The sequence below is a fragment of the Rhinoraja longicauda genome, chromosome 15 (assembly GCF_053455715.1).
Source record: "Rhinoraja longicauda isolate Sanriku21f chromosome 15, sRhiLon1.1, whole genome shotgun sequence".
NCBI classification, from domain to species: domain Eukaryota; kingdom Metazoa; phylum Chordata; class Chondrichthyes; order Rajiformes; family Arhynchobatidae; genus Rhinoraja; species Rhinoraja longicauda.
The window spans coordinates 17049852-17075415 of NC_135967.1; the positions used below are offsets into that span (position 1 = coordinate 17049852).

A 25564-nucleotide genomic window follows, 5' to 3' on the forward strand; every position below is an offset into this window, starting at 1 on the left:
GTTTTCTCCTGGAGATACCAATATCTGTGGAGCAAGAAACACTTAATGTTTCAAGTCTGACTTTTCATCAGAACCAGGAAAGGTTAGAAAATAGGCATTTTAAATTGTGGAGGGGAAGACAAAATGTTTGTGATAGGGCAGAGGCCAAGTGAAAAGACAAAACGGGTTAGTGTGAGCTAAGAGGGTGCTGAAGTCTTGTTGCTGGCAGCTAATCTGTCACAGATGTACGTAGAAGAAAACAGGGAAAAGAGGGGTAAACATTTTTGCAACTGTGGGGTAAATGAGAATACTCAAAGCCCAGCAGGTTGAGCAATATCTACGGAGAGAGACACTGAATCAACTTCAGTTCTGATGCAAACCAAAAACCTGAAATTGTTGAATTCAGCATTCACTCCTACAGATTGTAGCATTCTGAGACATCAAGTGAAATGTTGTTCTTCAACAATGCAGTGGACCAAAGGCATGGAGATGGGATGGAATGGAGGATTAAAGCCACAGGCATCTGGAACCTTGGGCTACCCTTGAGAACAATGTTCTGCAACGTAGTGACCAAGTACAGTGCCCTCCATAATGTTTGGGACAAAGACCCATCATTTATTTATTTGTCTCTGTACTCTACAATTTGAGGTTTGTAATGGGAAAAAATCACATGTGGTTAAAGTGCACATTTTCAGATTTTATTATAGGGTATTCTTATACATTTTGGTTTCACCATGTAGAAATTACAGCTGTATTTATACATAGTCCCCCCATTTCAGGGCACCATGATGTTTGGAACACATTGCTTCACAGGTGTTTGTAATTGTTCAGGTGTGTTTAATTGCTTCCTTAATGCAGGTATAAGAGGGCTCTCAGTGCCTGGTCTTTTTCTCCAGTCTTTCCATCACCTTTGGAAACTTTTATTGCTGTTTATCAACATGAGGACCAAAGTTGTGCCAATGAAAGTCAAAGAAGCCATTATGAGACTGAGACTAAAGCAACAAGGGAGTTTTTCAAAGCTAAAAAATGGTCAGTTCTTGAGTGGCCAAGTCAATCACCCGATCTGAACCCAATTGAGCATGCCTTCTATATGCTGAAGAAAAAACTGAAGGGGACTAGCCCGCAAAACAAGCATAAGCTAAAGATGGCTGCAATACAGGCTTGGCAGAGCATCACCAGAGAAGACACCCAGCAACTAGTGATGTCCATGAATCGCAGACTTCAAGCAGTCATTGCATGCAAAGGAAATGCAACAAAACACTAAACATGACTACTCTCATTTACATGACATTGCTGTGTCCCAAACATTATGGTGCCCTGAAATGGGGGGACTATGTATAAACACTGCTGTAATTTCTGCAAGGTGAAACAAATGTATAAAATTGGCCTTTATTAAAATCTGACAATGTGCACTTTAACCACAGGTGATTTTTTTCTATTACAAATCTCAAATTGTAGAGTACAGAGCAAATAAATAAATGATGGGTCTTTGTCCCAAACATTATGGAGGGCACTGTGTGTGCTTGGTTTCTCGGTTCTCTGTGGGCATTGAGTCCTATGCATTAAATTGAAGTACAACTAAATCCCTCCTTCACTGTGGATAGGAAGGGTTTAGAGTGATACGTCTAAAGTGGGCAAATGGGATTAGCTTAGATGCACATCTCAGTCAGCATGTGCGAGTTAGGCTGAAGGGTCGGTATCCGTGGTGTATGACACTGACTCTGACCTGTTTGGGCCCTGGATGGAAGGAAGGAAAGCGATAAAAGGGCAGTTGTTGGTGAATTGTGGTATGATGGGACGGTGCAGAAGTCGGAGTGGTTGGAGGTGCCAACATAAATTAGGTACGGTAGGATGTGTAAAAATGAGTATTTCATGTTTGGCGCAGACTCAATGGGCCAAACATTGAGCTGTACCTCTCTAACTCATGGGAAGCAGGGAGTCAGGAAAGAAATAATGCTCCTTCCAGCCAGACTCTGCTAATGTTTGTGCTGGCGAATAATCTTCCAGCTTGCCTCCCAGCTGTATACCAGACCTCCCTCCAGAACAATGTCCCGTTTTGGGAGTGTTGCTCTCTCCCTGCCCCATTTGTCGTTTTCACAGCACCCATGATTATTCAATGCTCAGTCTGGCTGGTGTGGGGATTGTCTCTAAAAGCTGATGGTCTGCTGTTCTTGCTGCGTAGCCAGGTTGTGAATTGCAGAGCCCAGTGCTGTCAGGGAACAAACAGCTCCTCTTTTAATGCGTCGTTCTGGGGATTTATTTTGTGTTGTTTTTGTGTTGATTCTGCTGCAAGTGAGCTTTTCATTATACCTGTATCTCGACATACCCGTCTTGACTTGAATGTCGCTTCAGTCATTTACTTGTTTTTTTCTTTGCTTTTGAGGGGAGAGGGGTTCCGATTAAAGCAGTAATTGTTTAGCACACCAAAAATCCAAGCTCTGGGTACGGAGAGAAGTAATTGGAAGGCTGCATGTGGGTGCACCGTGCACTGTTCCAGTTGGTGGTTCTGCAATTCACAGACCTAGAGAATAAATGTGGTGTATTGGCCCTGGTTTGTATTTGGGTAACAGTCAAGACTGACACTGCAGAGATTTCGTTTTTAGTTCATTGTAGTGTGTACTAAGGTACGGTGAAAAGCATTTGCAATTCTTTTAAGGCACAAGAAAGAAGAGCTAAAACAGAAGGAGGCAGAAGAGAATGCTCGCAGGGAAGAAGCAGCCTCCATGCAGAGAGAAGAGAGTAAGCTTGCAGAAGACGAGAATCAAAGAAAGGTGGACGAGGAGAGGCTTTTCCAAGAGCTTGAAGAGCAGGACCGCCTTGCTGATATAAAGCTCCAGGTCAGAGTTCTCCATTAATGGCAAAGAAAACATGCAATCTAATTTAAACCTTGAAATCTAAGAATATGTATAAACAAAGCTTCTTATGCCTTTTCCCTAAATATGTGATGAATTGGTTTTCTGGTGTGTACATTTAGTTGCACAATGCTTGGTCATTAGTTCTATGAGACTGGGCCAAATCACCTTTCATGCTACAAATGTTGCTTCATTCAGTCCACAGCCACTTTCCTTTTTGTAATCCAAAGTCATCCTGATCAACCAAACCTGTGTTCTTTTGAAGACCATACATACTTAGCCAATCAGTTTATTATAGACAATAGGTGCAGAAGTAGGCCATTTGACCCTTCATGCCAGCACTAACATTCACTGTGATCATGGCTGATCATCCACAATCAGTACCCCGCTCCTGCCTTCTCCCTATATCCCTTGACTCTATTGAATCAACCTGTAATAATTAAGATCTGTGCAATCTGTATATTTATTACTCCACAAAATATAGTACTTTGTTCTGTTGGATCTTTCCAGCAGTAACTAAATATTATCAGTCACATTCTGCTCAGTTCAGATTGAAATTATCTTTAGTCACTAGGTCAAGATAAATATACGAAAAGAAAGACCAGATGAGGAGGTCAATGTCTTGAACATTTGAGCTCTTTGAAGAGGAGAGGATGATGATATGAGGTAGGGCAATGGATGTTGGCCACATCGACTTTGGAAAAACTTTCAAAGGTCCTTGTTGAAACCCTAGCTAATTTTGAATCAACTCTACCACATCTCCGTGGATCCATAGCTGATACAGAAGATTAAGACACATGGAATCCATGGAGATGTGGTAGAGTTGATTCAAAATTGGCGTGGCCACAGAAGACAGAATGTAGAGGTGAAGAAGTATTATTATGACTGGATATGGCGGATCGCGAATGCCCTGATGGTTTATTATGACTGGAAGTTAGTGACCAGTGGTGTTATGCAGGGATCAGTAACAGGACTTCTGTGATTGTGTTTAAATGACTTGGACAAAATGTCGGTGGGATGATTAGTACATTTACAGTCAACATAAAAATTAAGAGTTTTGGATAGTGAGGATGGTTGTCAAATGATTCAGTGGGATATGGAGCAGTTATAAATATGGTCAGAGAAATTATGGATGGAGTTTAATTTGACACAGTATGAGGTGTTACACTTTGGGAGGTCAAATGTAAGGGGATAATATGCAATTTAATGGAATGACCCTTTACAGCATTGATGTGCAGAGGGATCTTGGGGTCCAAGTCCATAACTCCCTGAAAGTGACACAAGTAGCTAGAGTGGCAAATAATGCAAATGAAATGTTTGCTTTCATAGGTGGGTGCATTGAGTATGTGTCTGAAAGTCATGATGTAGCTTTAAAGGACTTTGGTAAGGCTGCATTTGGAGTATTGCTTGCATCTGGTTGCCCCATTACAGCAATAATGTGAAGGTTTTTAGTTGGGGCATTGAGTATAAGAGTCATAAGTCATGATGCAGCTCTGCAAGACTTGTTAGGCTGTATTTGGAGTATTGTGTGCAGGGCTTTAGAGTGGGTGCAGAGGAGATCCACCAAGAAATTGCCTGAACAAGAGAATTTTAGCTAGAAGGAGAGGTTGGATTAACTTGATTCATTTTCTCTTGAATAACAGAAGCTAAGGGGAGACCAGATAGAAGTTTATAAAATTCTCAGAGGTGTAGACAGAGTGAGTAGCTGGTCTTTTCCCCAGAGTGGAAGTATCAAATACCATGTGATGGGAAGAAAGTTTAAAGGAGATTATGTGGTAGTTTTTGTTTAGAGTGTGGTGGGTGCTTGGAACGCACTTCTAGGGGAGGTGGCAGAAACTGTTATGATAGGATAGTTTGAGGCATTTGAACAGACACATAAGTGAGTAGGGAGTAGAAGGATATAAACCATATGTTGACAGATATGCAGTTTAATTTGGCATCGTGTTCGACAGAGACATTGTGATCCGAAGGGCTTGATCCTGTACTGTTCTGTTCTATGTTAGTGGACCCAGCACCGATCCTAATGGAACACCACTTGTTATAAACCTCCCATCTGAAAAGCAGTCCTCTACTACCACCATCTGTGTCCTACCTTCAAGCCAATGTTGCACCCAATGGGCTAGCTCCACCAGGATCTTCCATACCAGCCTACTGGGCAGTATCTTGTCAAAGGCCTTGCTAAAGTCAGTGCAGATAATGTATACCGCACTATCCTCATCACAAACAATCATCGTGAACACTTAAAAAAACCAATTTAAATTTGAGACACGATTTCCCATGCACAAGGCCATGCTGACTATCCCTAATCAATTCTTGCCTTTCCAACTGCAGATAAATCCTGTCTCTCAGAATTCCAGCTCACCTTTTCTCTTCTCTCCCCCCCCCCCCCTCCCCCAACTCATGTTAGACTCACCGATCTGCAGTTCCCAGTCTTTTCCTTGCAGCCTTTCTTATCAACATAGCAGTTGTTCTGCACTATACCTATGTCCATTCACTTAATCTCTGTAAATCCACTCAGAACTCAGTTTACGCACTTACGCAGTTTACAGAGGATACTTAAAATTGCTCCTCATTATCTTTTGTGAAATAATTTGTTTGATAAATTGTATTCATCACCTGATACCCAGGTCTCCTGTACAATATCTGCAATGGGATAGCATACCCAGGATTGGCAGAATATTGCTGTTGTTTGCTCTTAACCCATTAATACACTGAAGTTCAGCTCTCAGCAGAAATCCATGTTAACAAGTCTGGCAGTTGGATCTATCCACATTTAATTCTATGGTTACCCCTTTAATCAATCATAAAAGATAAATTTAATCACATAAAGTCGGGTGGGAAGACCATTAGCTCTCTGTGCAGTTTCAATTTCTGAGTTGCATCTCTATTTCTTGCCTTGTGTTTCAGCGAGAGGAGGCAGAGGCGAAAACTGTGGAAGAAGCTGAGCAGCAGAGACTGGAGCGGGACCGAATCATGCAGCAGAACCAGCAAGAGCGTCTCGAGAGGAAGAAGGTAGGGTGCTGACTCTCTAATTGTTGATGGGCCAGGGCCCATTGCAGGAGAATGCAATAGAGAAGAGGCGAGGAGTGACTGATTAGTTGACATTGAATTAGGATTCTGAAGAGCTCCAGTTTATGGATAAGGGCTAAAGGGTGGAGAATCATGAAGTACTTGGGAAATATGGGGAGTGCAATCAGTGTGGTCTCAACACACAGAAGAGCCATGAATGTGTCTGTTGAGGTGCAGATCTGGTCTCAGTTTATGTCTGACCCATGGCCTTACTGAGCTTTAACTTTAGTGTCGTTGATGGGTTTCAGCTGAAACTAAAGAGACAAACCCACACTGAGAGGATGTAAGCTTCCCTTACCCCACACCATCTGATCAAACAGTAATCCTGTAGATCAAACAGAGCCACATTGCTCTGGTCTTTAACCCAAAGTGGGGCATGATCCCTCAACCTGGACATTAAGGTGGGATACTATCAGACGCCTGAGACTTTCTGGAGAAGGCTGTTAAAGTTGGCGTGCTTGAATTGTGGGGCAAGTTGGAAGCGCTGCTCTGTAATGTTAACAAAGACAGACATAAATAAATCCTATTGTTAATGTTCAGAGATTCGAGATTGGCCTGCCCAGGTACTCGGATGGTATTTTGAGTGCTGGACAGATTCCACCAGGTGCTGAGGTAGTGTCACAGATGTTTGCTAGGTCAGCCTTCCCCTTGAGTGTTCTGCAGTTGCTCCGAGACATCCTGGACCATGGCAACATGGAGGGAACACACCATCCTGCCGTCTTGTTTGCTGCCATAGAATCTCCTGTTAATTGCCCTAACTTGAGTTTCCTATCTCTGTCGCTCCATCTGACTCCATCCTTCCCGGATTACTGCCTTTACTTTTCCTGGTGTTCATCAACTACCTGAACGTTGCATGTGAGCACCTCACAAACGCCAGGCAATGACGCTGTTGCATGCCCGGTGATCCTGAGTGCGTCCAACTCCAATTCCTTGATGCAGTAAAAATGTTTACTTGCTGGTGAATTCTGTTGATACCAGATTGTTTGTGTCAAACTTGCTGGGGAATTTCGAAGCCCGAGGGCCGAGAAATCTGCAGGTGACCCTCGCCGAGCCCATGACGATTAGAGGAGTGTTGTGCCACGACTGCTCTCAGACTGAGTTGTGCCACGATTCTGCTCTCGGGCTGAGAGTTCTGCTTTCTGACTGCGTTGTGCCACGACTCTGCTCTCTGACTGAGTTGTGCCACGACTCTGCTCTCAGACTGAGTTGTGCCACGACTCTGCTCTTGGACTGCACAATTATGCAGGATGGCTCCAGTGTTTGCGGACACTTTAGCCTTACATGAGTCTCTGGATGGGTGATGTCAAATGAGACTCATCAAACTACCAATTTCTGGCTGCTTCAATGCTCCAGGCAGGCCTGGTGCACTGTTGGACCTGCAGAGGGAAGGTGAGGTGTGTGCCTCAACCTGGCTGCAGATGGCTGTCAGATTTAACAAATGGCACAGCTTCATGTTACTTGGTTTTTATCTGGGCCCTTCCAGCTGTATCATTGCCCTTTCTTTTGATCATGGTGTGATGCGGACCATGTGTCTGGGAGATGGATCCCCTGCCCTGATCATGTGTGGGTGACTGATCCCCTGCCCTGACCATGTGTGGGTGACTGATCCCCTGCCCTGACCATGTGTCTGCACTGAGGTTTTCACTCTGGGTTGGCTGGTACAAGAGGAAGGGGGGATTGGCTTCTGAGCTGGAATTAGTCTTGCCTCGATACTGGCAGCAAGTTCACATTCTTTACATATTTACACTGTGGCTTGAATATTTTTCAAATTCCTGATGCCCCAGGCATGTTAATGTTTTCCTGTAATTAACAGAGAATTAAAGAAATTATGAAGAGAACCAGGAAGGATGGTCAAGAACAATCAAAGGTATATTAAATTAATTGGAATTGGTTTTGTTTCTGCTCTCTCTAGTTTTGTTTATTCTGCCCCCCACTTGCTAACTCCAGGATAAAGACAAGCACCAAGGGAAAGGAAGATGGTTTAACAGTAGCATACCTGATAGAGCAGTTGTCTCAGTACCAGACAACTACGTTCGATCCTGACCTCGGGTGCTGTCTGTGTGGAGTTTGTGCGTTCACCCTGTAACCGCAAGGGCTTCTTCCAGGTGCTCTGGTTTCCTCCCACATCCCAAAGATGTGCGGGTTTGTAGGTTTTTGTAAGGAGTGAAGGAGAAAGTGTGAGATTGCATAACTAGTGTGAACAGGTAATTGATGGTTGGCATGGACTCAGTGGGGCAAATGGCCTGTTTCTAACCTTTAAACTTGTTCCCTTTGATATTACCATTGACAACTCTCTCACCATTGAACAGGAAGCAAACTGGGGTAGCCATATCAATCGCTACATGAACAGGTCAGAGACCCTGTGACACCTAAACCTTTCCACTACTTGGTGTCATGGAATAGAAAATTCTGCAAATACTCAGTGGATCATATAGCAACTGTGGAGAGCAATCTAGAGCCACCATTTCAATCAATGACCCTTCATATAGTTTGTACAAGTTCCAATGACTCAGAAAGCTCAACAGCATCCAGGTCAGAGCACCCCTTGATTAGCACCCCCAAGACATTCATTGCCACAGCATTATGGTTAAGTTTGTAACAGCTACAAAATACACTGCAGTTACTCATCTCGGCTACTTCAACAGCACCTTCAAATCTGTGACCTCTTCTGCCAATGACAAGGGCATCAGGCACGGCCTCGCCTGCAGGTTCCCTTCCAGTCCGCATACCCCTGACTGGAAATGTATCATCGTTTCTTCATTGTTGCTAGCTCAGTCCTGGAACTCCATACTCAACGGCAATGTGGAAGGACCTGTTTTGGAAGAACTTCAGGAAAGTGGCTCGCCATCTTTCGGACAATTAGAAATGAGCACTCAATGCTGGGCATACCAGCAACATGCAGATCTGAGGAATGTGTACATGAGAATGCAGTGCAGTGTACACCCTGAAGCACTGCAAACATGGTCAAAAACTAGTCAAAGTGGCAGCTCAGCCACGGCTGTGATCATCAAGCTCCCATTTACACAGTAATCCCATCAAGCCTACACACTTGGGGTAATTCATGTTGGCCAATTAACTTTGAAACGTGGGAGGAGACACCAGGGTATCCAGGGGGAAACCAGACTGGCGGAGGGAGAATGTGCAAACTCCACATAGACAACACCCTGCCAGAGAGCAGTTCCTCTGCCAGCTGTGCCATTGTGGTAGCCTACACAGCAGTGATCATGAGGAGAGATTTGATTCTGGTTTCAGACCGAATGCTGCCCAAGATCCACATGAAGGTGGTCACAAAGCCCAAGGCATCACACATGGCTAAAATCCTGGCGTAAGAATCATGTTTGCAGATTGTCTCTCCAAATTACAGCCAAGGTCGGGGTGCAGTTGAAAATTCCACTTATATGAGTAATAGATTATTTTTGGGTGAAAGGTGGGGATTAGTCGTGATCTACGGCAATGTGGAAGGACCTGTTTTGGAAGAACATGTTGCGTGTTGAACATTGCGTGTGGCATGGCTCGGGTGAGATGTGAATGACCATTGGTAAACATCTCATCATTTACACAGATGGGTGATATGACACATGACGCAGCAGGAGAGGAAAGCAGCGAGGATGAACCCAGGAATGAGGATGCAGATGAAGTGGGTGAGTGATTCAGCACAGATTCTAAATTGTTGCACAAAGCTCCTCAAAAACAGGAGGATCCTGAGCCCACCCACCCTCCCACCTCCCCTCCCGATCAGCTGGTAATGGATTCAACATATGGGTCTCAGCAAGTGGAAGTCAGTGCAGCTCCTGCACCTGATGCCAATGCCAGCATGTGCCTGGTACCCTATGGAGGTGCCGGCTTCAGAATGGACCTGCGTCAGTACACTGCACTCGGCTCTTGGCGGCTGCACCTGCCCCTTGCTGTTGCAGTGATCGTCACCAAGAACAAAGGGTAGCAGGTCTGTCAGTGTTTAGCCTGGGTGGAAACTCCCTCCAAGTCACGGTCTGGGGAGGGGTGGGGGGGAGGGAGGGAGAGAAAAACAAGCTCTCTCGTCCCACCCTGAGCCCCATGCCACAGCCCCCACCAGCAACCCCATGGCACTGCCCCTGCCCGCACTCCTGAGTCAGACCACCCTCTGTACAGTCCAGCCAGTCCTTTGTAACTGCTCTCTATCCCCCACGTTACTCTGACCAGCCTGCCTCTGCAGCAGACCCATGTACGTTGGTGCACATATCTGCCTAATTACTGATTGTTTTCTGCCCTGCGGTGCTAATGCTGCCACACAGGAAGGCTTGCAGGCTTTGTCTGTTTAAATCCAGATTAAGGTGTCTGCAGCAGTCATAGCACTTGCTCAAGTTCTCCTCACACCTATTGTACTTTCAGATAGTACTAATGGAATTGATGAACTACAAGACCAAGCACAAGATGGAGTGTCTGATGAAGCTATGGGAGATACGACAGGGTTAAATGCGGTCAAACAGACCAATAACATCACAGTGCATTTGAATGAGTCAGTGATGGGTGTAAGGTAGGTTTTTATACCTTGTACAGGGTTTGTGCAGTATCCAGCTCGATCTGAAGGGGGGGGGTGGAGAGAGATGACTTTTTGCAGGGAAACCTCAGCACTAGATGTTTTCTTACATGTGTATTTGCACCATTTTTTGTTTTGCGTTTCCAGTATTTCTTATTTTGATTGGCTTTCATGTACTTCCACCCATGTATAAATGTGTGGCTGTTGGCTGCAAGGAAGGATTTGCTTATTGAAGTTTCCTTTACTATTGGTTGTAATAACCCTCTTCATTTTGCAGCCTTGGATTTTCCTCTGGGATTCCATTCTGACTGACCAGCGCTTTGGTGCTGCCATGTTTAGCCCATCCATCACTCTGCCTCTCTTGTCAACACTGAGATTTTAATCTTTATGTCCCAGCCCCTCGATCAATAACTGAATATGTACAGAGCCTTTAACATTAAAACTACACAAGCAGCCTCCACCCTGGCTTCATCAGACATTATTTGATTCAAAGATAAATGAGATGTGGTAGATGATGAAAAGCAGTTTAAGAAGCAGTGTCAAAGAACTGGTTTACGGACACCCAGTCATTGCAGGAGGAGATTAGCCCGGCCAATCCCCACTGGTTCTGCCAACATTCCATGTAATTCTGGTCTCTAACCCTCTCCTTACTGCTCTGCAAACTCATGCCTTATTGGACCAGGGGGGATAGGGTGGTCGAGGTACGTGGAAATCATTTCAGTAGGACAGGAGCAGGCGGAAACAATGGGTCTGCCAGGGAAGTTGTGTTTATAAATTTTGGGGAGAAGGTAAAGCAGGGCTGGGAAGTGATAAGGTTGGAGGCTGTTGGCGGCAGACAGCCACAAGTGATAAAATCTAATGTTGCCCATGTACATCGGACTGTCACCTTGCGTTTTAAGTGTTGGGTCGCTGTGGAACAAGTTGATTGTTAATTTAAACTCTGGTTTTCTAACTCTGTTGTGGGAAAGTGTGGCTCTAAGGCCATGGATTGGTTGCAACTTCATCAATTAACGGAAGAAGCTCAGGGACCAAATAACCCTGCCTCCTGTTCCCATTCTTTGTCTCACTCATGTTGAAGGGGGCTTTCTGAGCATAAAACAACTCGTGTCAAGGACATCTGTAACGGGCAACATCTTCGGAACACGAAACAGTTAATATTTCAAGTCTAGGTTCCTTTGTCAAAGCTTGGCTCCACGTTGAGTGGATCTTCTTGCTATGATAAGCCACAAACATGTTTTCTCCTTGACTTCATAAGAACTTACCTGAGTCAGATTCATTGATTAAATGATTATAGGATAGAAAAACTGAAAAAATTGGGAAGTGAGCAAATGCTAGAAATCTGAAATCAAAACAGAAAATGCTGGAAATAGTCAGTTGGTCAAGCGGGATCTGTAGTGTAAGAAACTGAATCAATGTTTCAAGTGACTTTTTATTAGAATTGGTAATAGGATTGTTTAACAGGAGGCTAACCACTTACATGGATATCAATGGCAAATCCTAATAGTATCTACAACTATGGATTATAAAATCAGAGTTGTTTATTGAGTGAAAGACCTGTGAGTTATAACATTAAGAACGGCTGTTAATCATCCTTTTGGTTTCTCACATATTAATAGTGTTTATTATTCTTTTATTTAAGTGTGGTACCAAAGGACAACTGTGTTGTATCGGAACTTTTACATGTAAATGAAGTTGGTGACGGTATTGTACATCAGAATGGAAAGTCAAGTACATGGATCATTGATGAGTTTATTGAGCTTGGTGTTTGTTCAAAGACCAGCAAGTTAACTGTGGCTGCCTGCGATGCTGAGGGCTGTAACCAAAGCAATCCGGAGAGTCACAGCATTGGATGTGAAGAGAATGGAGGAATGACGTCTTTGACCACACCTATAATGGGGGCGACAGGTAGAGTCTGATTCTAGTCTTTCCAATGCTGGGGCTGTGTCCTGTCACTAACTTCAGGTATGGGTTGATGGGGAATGGGGTGGAGTAATATCATGCATTGTTTCAGAGCTAATAACATAGGGGAACGTAAGCTCAAACCATGCAGTGCAGATTCAGCATTTAAAGTTTTTTAAAGCACTTGCTGTAAAAGTGGCCACCTTTACAATTGGAGGGAGGCTGCATGGCAGTGGGTCAGGCCAACCAACTGGGAAAGATATTGACATAAGTGAGAACATGCTGGGAGTTGGTAACCATATCAGGTTCAACTTGTTTGGATTCAGACCCCAATTAGAATATTGTGCACAGTTCTATCATATGAAAGGTACCACAGAGCAATTACATAAAAGCAAACTAACACAAGAATTGAATGGAGATAATTATTCGTAAAAGAAAAACACAAGTAACCTCTGGAGGCATAGTGATTGTGGCCATTTCTACAACAGTTTGTGCTTTGCTAAAAGGGTCCTGTGGATGGTCAGTTGTTTAAATCTCCGAAGCCGAGATCAACTGAGTCCATGGGAATTATCAGTTCTGAGGTCGGGCGAGAAGTGGGGTTAATGTACAAAATCTGTTCCTTAGGATCTGCAGGGTGAGGGAATGTAGGTATATAGTTGGCAATTAATCTGAATGTAGGTTAGTCTGTACCTGGAGCGGGTGCATAAAAAGTGTAACTTGAATGAGCTGAAAAGCCTGCCTCCTGCTGTGCATTGTGTAAAACTGCTGCCTCAGAACTAGAGACCTGGGCTCAATGGCTCAATCCTGAACTCTAGTGCTGTCTGTGTGGAGTTTGCATGTTCTCTCTGTGACCTCGTGGGTTTCCACCGGATTTCCACTTTCTCCTCGCATCCCAAAGGCGCCTAGGTTGGCAGATGGGTTGGGCACTGTATATTGCCCCCAGCATGTGGGTGAGGAGTAGAATCTGGGGGGGGGGGGAGGAGAATTGAGAATGTGGGAGATTAAAAACTGGCATTAATGTGAGATTGTTGTAAATGGGTGAACGGTGTAGAGTCATTGGGCCAAAGTGGCTGTTTTCATGCTGTATGTCTATCTTTGTAATGTGAAATTTGTTCTATTTTCCCAGGACTCTGAATGTCTTGATTGAAGTTGCACATACATATTCAGTATTTTACCAAGTGCTGAAGGCCTTGTTACACGAAGCTGCTTATAGAGGACTTTTGTTTTGTGCAGAAGAATTAACGAGTCCATTACCAAGGTGAAGTGTTGCATAGGATGCTGGTTTACACCGTTCCATATTTCTGGAGCTCACTCCTTCACTGTGTTGTACTTTCTCTCAGTAGATTTGTCTAACCTGCTTTTTTGGGTTAATCTGTAAATTTAATTCCCTCGCTTGTCAAATGAGTTACTTGAATCCACCTTTATTTTCATATTGGTTAAGGTTAGCTCTGGTTTGTCACTTTAGGCACATGGTCAGGTTACGTGAATGTTGCTATATTCTGGCCTCTAACCGCAGGATGAATAGTGCCTACATTCTGTAGTTGCAACTAATGCCCTTCATTAAAGCTCTTTAAAAAAAAAAAAAAAATGACATAAAGCAATAAACTAGTTCACACAGACTGATGGAGTTAAAAGAGACTGTTGTGATTCACATATGAATCTATTTGACTTGAATTGCAAAATCAGACTTGTAACACTTAATTTTGCAATTGTCAACATATGATTGCCAATACAAAACCAGCAAGTACTGTACCGAAAACATTAGCCTCAGTAGTTATGATGGGATGAAGGAGGGAGTGACACACTCGCTCTCCTCATTCTCATTCCCCCCCATGACTGAGATCTTTCAATGGATCCGTCTCCATAAGGACAATGTTGGAAGGAATGGGAAGAGCTAGCAATGAATTGGGAGACTGGTTTTGAAGGGAAATGGTACAGTTATATTGGAGCTCACTGATATGAAAGCATTGGTTGACGTTAGCTTGCATTTACAGTATGTTTAATGTTGTACTGGAATAGGAATTGTGAATTAATCCATTATTTAACAGAATCCCTGTTTCCATCTTGTCCTTCTAGAATATTGTATCTTTAATAAGCCTGCACTAATGTACATTAAATTTCAGTCAGTAAACTCAGTTTATTTGTTGTAGCATCTTAGGATTTACATATGTTTAGCTCATTTTTATGGCAAGAAATTTTCTTTCACTTAATGTATTTAAGTTTCTCTGTATACATCATAGTGTTGTTATTTTGTTGTACATTCAAAACAGTATTCGGCCAGAGGGCCATTTCTTGGTCTTTTTGTCATATTCTTCCTAGTATCTTATTATATTAATGTGGTATTACTAAAACATCCCAAGGTGATCTGTGAAGAGTTGTTATCTTTAGACAGTTGCTTCACTGCAGCCTTGAACCAAGCAGGTGACATCATGCAGTCCTGATAGATCTGGGGAAACTGTTGCTTGCATTCTCAGCTTCCAAACTGAATTAACCGCTGCCATCCATAGGAAGCTGCATCTTTTTACAGTGCTCACTCCATCTGTTAAGTTATGGAATATTTTCTCCTTATTAATTACGCAACTGTTCCTTATTCATTTGATATGGGGCTCCAGGCTACAGTGAACACCTTTCTCAGCCATGTCCATTCTTAAAGGGAAACCATTACTTGGCTGCTTTTGCTATAATTTAACTGTTACCAGTGCAGTTTACAGAAATGGGAATCTTCTGGTCTGTAACACCTGCGAAAGGCAGTCCAGCTCACCTCGCAATGACAGTTGTTTAGACTAGAACAGTGCCTTAGATCGATCATCTTGTGTATTTTGTAAGATAATTAACTTGATCTTTGCAAGAAATGACAATCCCGAGCGGAACTGCCCCTTGCGCTGTGCAGATGTTGCTTTTGCTCAGTGATCTGTTCACAACTGTATGTAAATAGCAATATGTCTCATTTAAATAAATTTTCAGGTTTAAAATAACACAGGCTTATCTTGATTTTAACCAGGTTTCAGCTTGCTGCAACTACTTACTTGCACAGTTGTTCAGTGAACTCGGTAAGGATGGATCTGGGTTTCCTCGGGTGCAGTGGAGGAAATGGAGGGGGACATGGTCACACAACAGAAGCACTTTGGCTCACCATGTCCACACCAACCATAGCAGCCCTCTTTGCAGCTGGCAGGTGTGTCACATTGAGTGGCAGAGGGTATGAAGCTTTCCCCCAGGCAAAGGTTCCTAAAACTAGAGTGTAGGGTGGGAGGTTGGAGCAAAAGAGATCTGAGGAAGAGCTTTTCCTGCAACACTTGGGCAGCTCCCAGTCTCTGCCCCGAGGTAGTGGTGGTGGAAGCAGAGAGTGTTTCTGATGATTTCAATGGATCAAAGGCGTGGATAACTACGGATCATATGTTGACAGATCATATGTTGGTATAGATGGGTCCTTGATGGTCAGCATGGACATGGTGGGCAGAAGGGCCTGTTTCTGTGCTGTATGACTTGAAATACAGGGGGGCGTGTAAGCTTTGATTTTAATACATTGAGGAATGGTTTAATACCTTTGGACCATTTTCAACGACATTGTACAGTTGAACCAGTCAGGAGCAGGTTATTTGAGATCTTGTGTGATAAATCATCACAAGAACCACAATGCATCTTCCTGGATGCTCACGAATCTCAGAGGGTTCAGCCTGTCTGTTCTACTGGAGTCTGATGTCAGATCGCAGTGCGTCCTCAATCCTCCACTCGTACCTTTCAAAAGAATATTCATCAATCTTCTAACAAATGTGTACTGGATTACAGTGAAGAAGCTTCACAGTCCGTTGAGCCAGTTGTCCAAGCTACTGGTCTGTGCCAGCTCATGGCGCGGCAGCCCCCAATGCACCACCTATCCCCCACCACGTCAGGCCAAACGCTGGGAGCGGCAGGTAACATCAAAGCCATTCAGAGGCCAATGGTCCAGTTTGGGGGAAATACAGATGAGCTTTTATTAAAAGCTAATATTTTTATGCTCCAGATAATTCCGTTCATTGGACTCTGACTCTGCAGACCAACAGGATGATCCCTGTATATAATTAACATCAAATTTGTGCATGTCCCGATAAATGTTATGTCAATTTGGGTGTAATCTCAAACATTAGTTTAGAAACAGCACACAATTAAATATAATGAAGGAATGAATGTTTATTAGCCAAGTATGCACACATAAAAGGAATGTGCCTTGGTGCTCTGCTTGCAAGTAACAACACGAACATATAGTAAACATTTAAGAATAAGCATGAAACATTAAGACCTTAAGAATACATTATTACGGTTTGAGTGAAATAAACCAGAGCAAAAAGAGACTTCAGACTTTTGGTTGAGTAGAGCTATTACTCGTGGGAAAAAAAGCTGTTTTTATGTCTGGCTTTGGCTGCTTTGACCATCCGGAGTCGCCTTCCAGAGGGAAGTGCTTTAAAGAGTTTGTGGCCATGGCGAGAGGGGTCCGAGATGATCTTGCCCGCTCGTTTCCTGGCCCTTGAGGTGTACAGTTTGTCAATGGGGGGGGGGGGAGCGGGGAGTGGGTGGGACAAGGTTGCAGCCAACAACCTTCTCAGCTGATCGAATGATTCGTTGCAGCCTCTGGATGTCGTGCTTGGTGGCTGAGTCAGACCACACCATGATGGAGAAGGTGAGGACGGACTCAACGGTGGCAGTATAGAATTGGACCATCATTGCCTGTGGCAGATTGTGTTTCCCCAGCTGCCGCAGGAAGCACATCCTCTGTTGGGCCTTTTTGACTGTGGAGTTGATGGTGGCCCCGCCATTTAAGGTCCTTGGAGATGATGGTCCCAAGGAACTTAAATAACTCCCATCCTGGATCAGTCCAATCAAGTGTCATCTACAAACTTGAGGAGCTTGACAGAGGAGTCTGTGGAGGTGCAGTCATTTGTGTAGAGAGAGGAGGGGAGAGTAGGCAGCCTTGCAGTGCTCCTATGCTGAGGGACTGCGGGTCTGAGATGTGCTTTCCCAGCCTCACATGCTGCTTCCTGTCTGTCAGGAAGTTGATGATCCACTGACAGAGGGGTTCAGGCACAGTCAACTGGGAGAGTTTGGAGTGTAGTAGCTCTGGCACAATGGTGTTAAACGCAGAGCTAAAGTCCACAAACAAAATCCTTGCATCGGTCCCCTTGCGGTCCAGGTGCTGGAGGATGAAGTGCAGGCCTAGGTTGACTAAGCAAACACTTGTCAAATTCAAATAGGCCGAATATTGGTATGTTTAAATGATCAGCTCTGACTCTGCACCCTAACCCTGACTCGCACCTCTCTAGCACTGGCTCGCACCTCTCTAGCACTGGCTCGCACCTCTCTAGCACTGGCTCACACCTCTCTAGCACTGGCTCACACCTCTCTAACACTGGCTGGCAAGAGTCAGAAAAGTTCAGGGCTGGTGGGCATGGTTACAAGTTAGTTTACAACATGTTATTACTAATTTTATTTTAGTTAGAGGCTGATATATGGAAAATAAATCTACTGCTTAGAAGCACTGAATTGGTCTGTGTGCAGCAAGCAGCATTCACTACCACAAATCTTACAATAACTGTTCAGGGCAAGGTGCCCTGATTAAATTGTTCCAATCAATTCAGCTTCATGGGATACATCAGAAAAGTTTGTTTAAAACACATTAATACTAACTGCAACTTAGTAAGAGGCTGATAGGACTCTACAGCTTTGGAAACATTACATTTGTCTTTTGGCAGCAAGTAAAATTCACTACCATGAATTTAGTTTAGTTTACTGATACAGCAAGGAAACAGGCCCTTCGGCCCACTGGGTCTGTGCCAACCAGTGATCCCCACATATTAACACTATCCTGCACACATTAGGGCCACTTTTTACATTTATCAAGCCAATTTACCTACATACCTGTACATCTTTGGAGTGTGGGAGGAAACTGAAGATCTTGGAGAAAACCCATGAGGGGAATGTCCAAACTCCATACAGACAGCACCCATTGTCAGGATCGAACCCAGGTGTCCAAAACTGCAAGCGCTGTAAGGCAGCAACACCGCCACTGCGCCACCAGGCTGTGTTTACAATCTTGCAATAACTTTACAGAGCAAGGTGCTACAATCAGATAAATTACTCCTGGCTGGGATGTGCCGGCACCAGCAGGCCCTCGCTCTGACCATATTTCGCCTGGGCAGCTTGCAGCCCAGTGGTATGAACATCGACTTCTCCAACTTTAGATAGTTCCTCTGTCCCTCTCTTCCCCTCCTCCTTCCCAGATTTCCCTCTGTCTTCCTGTCTCCACCTATATCTTTCCTTTGTCCCGCCCCCCCCTGACATCAGTCTGAAGAAGGGTCTCGACCCGAAACGTCACCCATTCCTTCTCTCCCGAGATGCTGCCTGACCTGCTGAGTTACTCCAGCATTTTGTGGATAAATTACTCCAATTGGTTCAGCTTCATGAGATACAACAGAACAATTAGTTTACGACACGTTATTACCAACTACATTTTGGTTTTGGGCTGATATATGGAAGATCGTTGCAGCTTTGGAAACACTGAATTGGTCAGTTTGCAGCAAGCAATATTCACTCCCATGAATCTTACAATAACTTTTCAGGGCAAGGTGGTACAATCAAATAAATAACGCCAATCGGGTTATCTTCATGAGATACACCAGAAAGGTTAGTTTATAATATGTTATTACTAACTACATTTTAGTTAGAGGCTGAGATATTGAAAATCACTCCACAGCTTTGGGAACACTGAACCGGTCTGTTTGCAGCAAACAGCATTCACTTCCATGATTTGTGCATTAACGTTTCAGGACAATAATATAATGCTTCATGAGCTTCATGAGAAAATTTAGTTTACAACACATGATTATGGTAAATTTTAGTTAGATGCAATGTTTCTATGCTGATATTTGTAAAATAAATCTGCAGATTGGAAACACTGAATTGGTCTGTTTGCAGCAAGCAGCATTCACTTCCACGAATCTTTCAATAACCTTTCAGGGCAAGGTGCTACAGGCAAATTAATGACGCCAAATGCTCCCGCTCTCGCTCCCCCTCCCCCCATTCGTAACAAGGATAGAGTCGCCCTTGTCCTCACCTTCCATCCAATCAGCCGTCACATACAACAAATTAACCTCCAACATTTCCGCCACCTCCAACGGGATCCCACTACTGGCCACATCTTCCCATCTCCATCCCTTTCTGCTTTCCGCAGAGACCGTTCCCTCCGAAACTCCCTGGTCCACTCGTCCCTCCCCACCCAAACTACCCCCTCCCCAGGTACTTACCCCCCGCAACTGCAGGAGATGCAACACCTGTCCCTTTACCACCACTCTCGACTCCATCCAAGGACTCGAACAGTCTTTCCAGGTGAGGCAGAGGTTCACCTGCACCTCCTCCAACCTCACCTATTGTATCCGCTGTTCCAGATGTCAACTTCTCAACATCGGCGAGACCAAGCGCAGGCTCGGCGATCATTTCGCTGAACACCTCCGTTCAGTCCGACTCAACCAACCTGATCTCCCGGTGGCTCAGCACTTCAACTCCCCCTCCCATTCCCAATCTGACCTTTCTGCCCTGGACCTCCTCCATTGTCAGAGTGAGGCCCAGCGCAGATTGGAGGAACAGCACCTCATATTTCGCTTGGGCAGTTTACACCCCAGCGGTATGAACATTGACCTCTAACTTCAGGTAGTCCCTGCTTCCCCTCTCTATCCCCTCCCCCTTCCCAGTTCTCCCACCAGTCTTCCTGTCTCAAACTACATCCTATCTTTATCCCGCCCCCTCCCCTGACATCAGTATGAAGAAGGGTCTCGACCCGAAACGTCACCCATTCCTCTCCCGAGATACTGCCTGACCTGCTGAGTTACTCCAGCATTTTGTGTCTACCTTCGATTTAAACTAGCATCTGTAGTTCTTTTTCCTAAATAAATTGCTCCAATCGATTCAGCTTCAACAGATACATCAGAAAAGTTAGTTTACAACACGTATTACTAACTACATTTTAGTTAGAGGCCGTTATATGGAAAAGCTCACTCTGCAGCTTAGGATACACTGAATTGGTTTGTGGAACCTCTCTGATGTATCTCTGATGTAAAGCTGAATCGATTGTTTGATTGCAGCGCCTTACCCTGAAAAATTATTGCAAGATTCATGGAAGTGAATGCTGCTTGCTGCAAACACACTAATTCAGTGTTTCCAAAATGTAGTTATTTTCAGTAAATTGGCCTCTAACTAAAATGTTAGTAATAACGTTTTGTAAACTACCTTTTCTGATGCATCTCATGAAGCTGAATCGATTGGAGTAATTTGTTTGATTACAGCGCCATCTACTGAAAAGTTACTGCAGGTATTATGGAAGAGAATGCTGCTTGTTGGAAACAGACAATTGTAGTGTTTTCACAGCAGTATAGTTATTTTCGATACATAAGCATAGTTGGTAAAAATGTGTTGTAAACTTACTCTTCAAACTGAGAACGATGGGGGGGACCTGCCGAGCGGCCGCAGAAAACAGTGGGGGGAAGGGGAATTGCGCCTCCTGCCACATGCAGCAGCAGGCCTGGTTTGCTACTGCGAGCAGAAGATGGGACTGTTTAGTGAACTTTTGTAAATCTACCAGCGCCAGAAAAGTTGCGACTCTTGTGTACTGCCTAGATGAGGTCTGTTGTATGATTTTACAGGGTTGTATGCAAAACAAAGCATTTCACTGTGACAATAAAGTATCATTGTGATCGTTTAGAGCAAGCTATTGAGAAGGTCTACTTAAATAATAACAATTGAATGGAACATAGCTACTCTGCATTGGAGTTGATCAACTAGACTGTGTACAGTAAGTAAGCTACTTTATCTTACAACTAGCAATAACCTTTGCTAGGAAGATCATACAACCATATAAAAGTTTCCAATCGATACAGGAGCATGAGTTACACCAACCAAACTAATTTACAATGGGTTATTGTAAAGATTTGCTTGAACAATGGCAATTGAATGTAACATAACTGATTTATATTGGACATGCTAACTAGCCTGCTTGTGTAATGTTGAATGCTTTTTCATACAGTTTCCAATATCTTTTCCTGGGAAGGTTGTACAACCAAATAAACATTTTCAATTGATTCACAACTGTGAATGACACCAAATTAACTAGTTTACAACAGATTATAGTGAAGGTTTGCTTAAATAATGGCAATTTAATGTAACATAACTTCTCTGTATTAGATGTGCCTAAATGGATGTTGGCAGTAAGTGGAATGTTTTAACAAAAGGTTGGCAATACCCTTTCTGAGGAAGGCTATACAAGAAAATAATCATTGCCAATGGATACAGCACCATAAATTGCATCAGGTGAACTAGTTTATAACGTGTTATTGTAAAGGTCTGCTTGAATGATGGCAATTAAATGTAACAGAGCTGCTCTGCATTGGACGTGCCTAACTGGACTGCTAGCAGTAAGTAGAATGCTTCTTTCATGTGGTTGACAAAACGTGGTTGTATAAGCAAATACACATTTCCAATCGATTCAGCACCACGTATTTGATCTAAACAATTACACCGTGTTATTGGGCAGTTCTGCTGAAATAATGGTACTTTAATGCAACATAGCTATTCTGCTTTGGACGTGCCTAACTGGCCTGCTTGCAGTTAATAGATTGCTTTTACATACCGTGGCAATAACGTATCCTAGAAAGCTTCTACAACAAAATAAACGTTTCTAATCAATGCAGCACCATGAATTACATCAAGTAAACTATTTTGCAACAGGTTATTGTGATTGTCTAAATAATGGCAATTGAATGTAACATAGCTCCTCTGTATTGGAGACGACCACCTACACTGCTTGCTTTATTCTATGACTGCTCGGTAAGTCATACAACCATATACGTTTCCAATTGATACCACAGCATGAATTCAGCAAATTTATATTGGATGCTCCTAACTAGCCTGCTTGTGTAATGTTGAATGCTTTTCAATACAGTTGGCAATATCTTTTCCTGGGAAGTTTGTACAACTAAATAATATATTGCATTGGAAGCACCTGGGAAGACTGCTGCAGTAAGTAGATTGATTTTTCATATGATTGGCAATAACTTTTCCTATGAAGGCTGTGCATGCAAATAAACATTTCCTATCGATTCAGCACCATAATTTCCATCAAATAAGCTAGTTTACCACAGGCTATTGTGAAGGTCTACTTAAATAATAGCAATTGAATGTAACAGCTTCTCTGTATGGGACACACCTAACTACAGTGCTTGGAGTAGGCCGACTGCTTTCTCATACTAACCACTTTAACTGCCCTATTCATTTCCATACTGACCTTTCAGTTCTGGGCCTCCTCCATTGTCGGAGTGACGCCACAAACAAATTGGAGGAACCGATCCTCATATTTCACTTTGGTAGCTAACAACCCACTGGTATAAATTTTGAAATCTCTAATTTTAGTTAACTACAACAAACACCTCCCTCCAACCTCCCCCACTCTTTCCCCACCTTGCTCCACTAAAACTCAGTTAACTTGTTAACAGGTACAGGTGCTGTACCAGGGAACTTCCTTTCCTGAGGTCATCTGTTGTCGGCCCCGATTTGTCCTTTTTTTCCCTTCACTTCCAGTATTTTATTGCACTCTCTACTACAATTAGTCTGAAGAAGGGTTCTGACCTGAAACGTCACCTATCCATTTTCTTCAGAGATGTTGCCTGACCCGTAGTTACTCCAGCAGTTTGTGTCTATCTTCGGTATAAACCAGCACATGCAGTTCCTTTTTATTACACATTGATCTTCATACTCCAGTCACTCCAGCATTTTGTGTCTACCTTTGATTCTTCATACGATTGGCAATAACATTTCCTAGGAAGGTTGTACGATTAAAGAAATGTTTCCATTCAATTCACCACCACGAAATACATCGTAAACTAGTTTTCAACATGTTATTGTGAAAGTCTGCTAAAATGGCAGAATGCTGAATGTAACATGGCTGCTCTGTCTAACAAAGTAGTTTACAGGATGTAATTCATGGTGCTGATAAGACTGGACACGATTATTTGGTTGTACAAACCTTCCTAGGGAACCAGCCTAACTAGCTAGACTGCTTTCTGTAAGTAGATTGCTTTTTCATGTGGTTGGCAATAACTTTTCCTAGGAAGGTTGGAGAACCAAATAAACGGGTCCAATCTTATCAGCACCATGAAAAGTTATTGCCCAATGCAAGCAGGCTGACTGGCGTGTCAAATACAGAGTAGCTATGTTACATTCAATTGCCATTATTTATGCAGACCGTAACAATAACATGCTGTAAACTACGATGAAATTCATGATGGTAAATCGATTGGAAACGTTTATTTGATTGTACAAACCTTCCTTGAAAAATTTATTGCCAACCGTATAATAAAAACATTCAACTAACTGCAAGGAGTCTAGTTAGGTGCATCCAATACAGAGTGGCGATGTAGCATTCAATTGTCATTATTTAAGCAGACCATCACAATAACATGTTGTAAACTAGTTTACTCGATGCAATTCATGGTGCTGAATCAATTGGAAACGTTTATTTGGTTGTACAACCTTCCAAGGAAAAGTTATTGCCAACCGTATGGCAATCTACTAACTACAAGCTGTCTAGTTAGGCGCATCCTATACAGAGTAGTATTGCTACGTTCAATTGCCATTATTTTTGTAGATTTTCACAATAATTTAGTCAACTTGCTTATGATGCAATTCATGGTGCTGTATCAATTGGCAACATTTATTTGGTTGTACAACCCACCTGTGAAAATCTTTGGCAAACGTATAAAAAAGAAATGTTTGAGAGAGTAGAGAGAATCCGGGGAACGGTAGGCTGGTAAGCCTCACGTCAGTGGTAGGGAAACTATTGGCGGAAATTCTTCGATATAGGACTTACTCTCATTTAGAAGAGAATGGGCTAATTAGGGTTAGCCAGCATGGCTTTGCATGCACCTCGTGCCTCACAAACTTGATTGAGTTTTTGAGGAGGTGACAAAGGGACTGATGAAGTATATACATTTTAGAAAGGCTTTTGATCAAGTTTTTTTTATGGTAGGCAAATCTGGAAGATGTGTGGGATTCATGATTCATGATGGATTCTCATATGGATTTGGAACTGGCTTATTCATTGAAGACAGAGTGTTGTGGTGGAGGTCTGTGACCAGTGGAGTTCTGCAGGGATTTGTGCTGGATCCTCTGCTGTTTGTGATAGATATAAATGACATAGACGTAAATGTTTGTTGACAAAACCAAAATTGGAGGAGTTGCAGACAGTGAGGAAGGCAGTCAGAAGATATAGCGAGATATGGATGAATTGCAGAAATGAGCAGAGAAATGGCAAGTAGAGTTTAACCCGAGGAAGTGCAAGGTGTTGCACTTTGGGAGATTGAACGCAAGGTGTCTATAGTTAATAGCAAAACCCTTAACAGCATTGATGTGCAGAGAGATCTTGGAGTCCATATTCATAGCTCACTTAAAGGTATGCTTGCCTTCATTGCTAGGGGCATTGAGAACAAGAGTCAGGAAGTTGTAACGCAGCTCTATACGACTTTGGCTAGGCTACATTTGTAATATTGCGTGCAGTTCCTGTCACCCAATTACAGGAAAGATGCGGGAGCTTTGGAGAGCAGGTTTGCCACTATACTGCCTGGATCAGAGGCTTTCAGATACAGGGAGAGGTCAGGTAGACCTGGATTGTTTTCTTTAGTTTTAGTTGAAATATATAGTGTGGAAACAGGACCTTCGGCCCAACGAGTCCATGCCGACCAGCAATCCCTGTACACTAACACTATCCCACACGCTAGGGTCAATTTACAATTATATGGAATGTCGGAGGTTCATGGGTAGACTTGATCATGGAACAGGCCCTTTTGCCCACAATGTTTGTGCTGAATACAATACAATCGTCTGCCTCTACATGATCCATATTCCTCTGTTCCCTGCACATGCATGTGCTATTCAATTAAATGCCACAATCGTACCTGCCTTTACCACCATCCCCGGCAGTGGGTTCCAGGCCCCAAACCATTCTCTGTGTAAAAAAACTTGCCCTGCACATCTCCAGTAAACTTTCCCCCTCTAACCTTATAGCCGTGCCCTCTAGTGTTGGACATTTCTACCCTGGGAAAAATGTCTGTCTATCCTTTCTATCCCTCACATAATTTTATATACTTCTATCGTGTACCCTCACCCTCCAACATTACAAAGAAAACAGTCCAAATCTATCCGACCTCCCTGTAGCTGACATCCTCTAATCCAG

General features: G+C 43.3%; 1 protein-coding gene across 5 annotated transcripts in view; it reads left to right on the top strand.

The window, feature by feature from the left end:
• Positions 1-15273, top strand: part of map7d3 (MAP7 domain containing 3) — a 67775-nt gene extending 52502 nt beyond the window's left edge. For all 5 annotated transcript variants that reach the window (XM_078412249.1, XM_078412250.1, XM_078412252.1 and 2 more), the window contains 7 exons: positions 2636-2816; positions 5739-5843; positions 7714-7767; positions 9463-9541; positions 10269-10413; positions 12056-12321; positions 13442-15273. In XM_078412249.1, coding sequence (XP_078268375.1) covers positions 2636-2816; positions 5739-5843; positions 7714-7767; positions 9463-9541; positions 10269-10413; positions 12056-12321; positions 13442-13449 — 838 coding nt within the window. In that variant the 3' untranslated portion in view covers positions 13450-15273. The remainder of the gene's footprint in view (positions 1-2635; positions 2817-5738; positions 5844-7713; positions 7768-9462; positions 9542-10268; positions 10414-12055; positions 12322-13441) is intronic.
• Positions 15274-25564: the final 10291 nt, after the last annotated feature.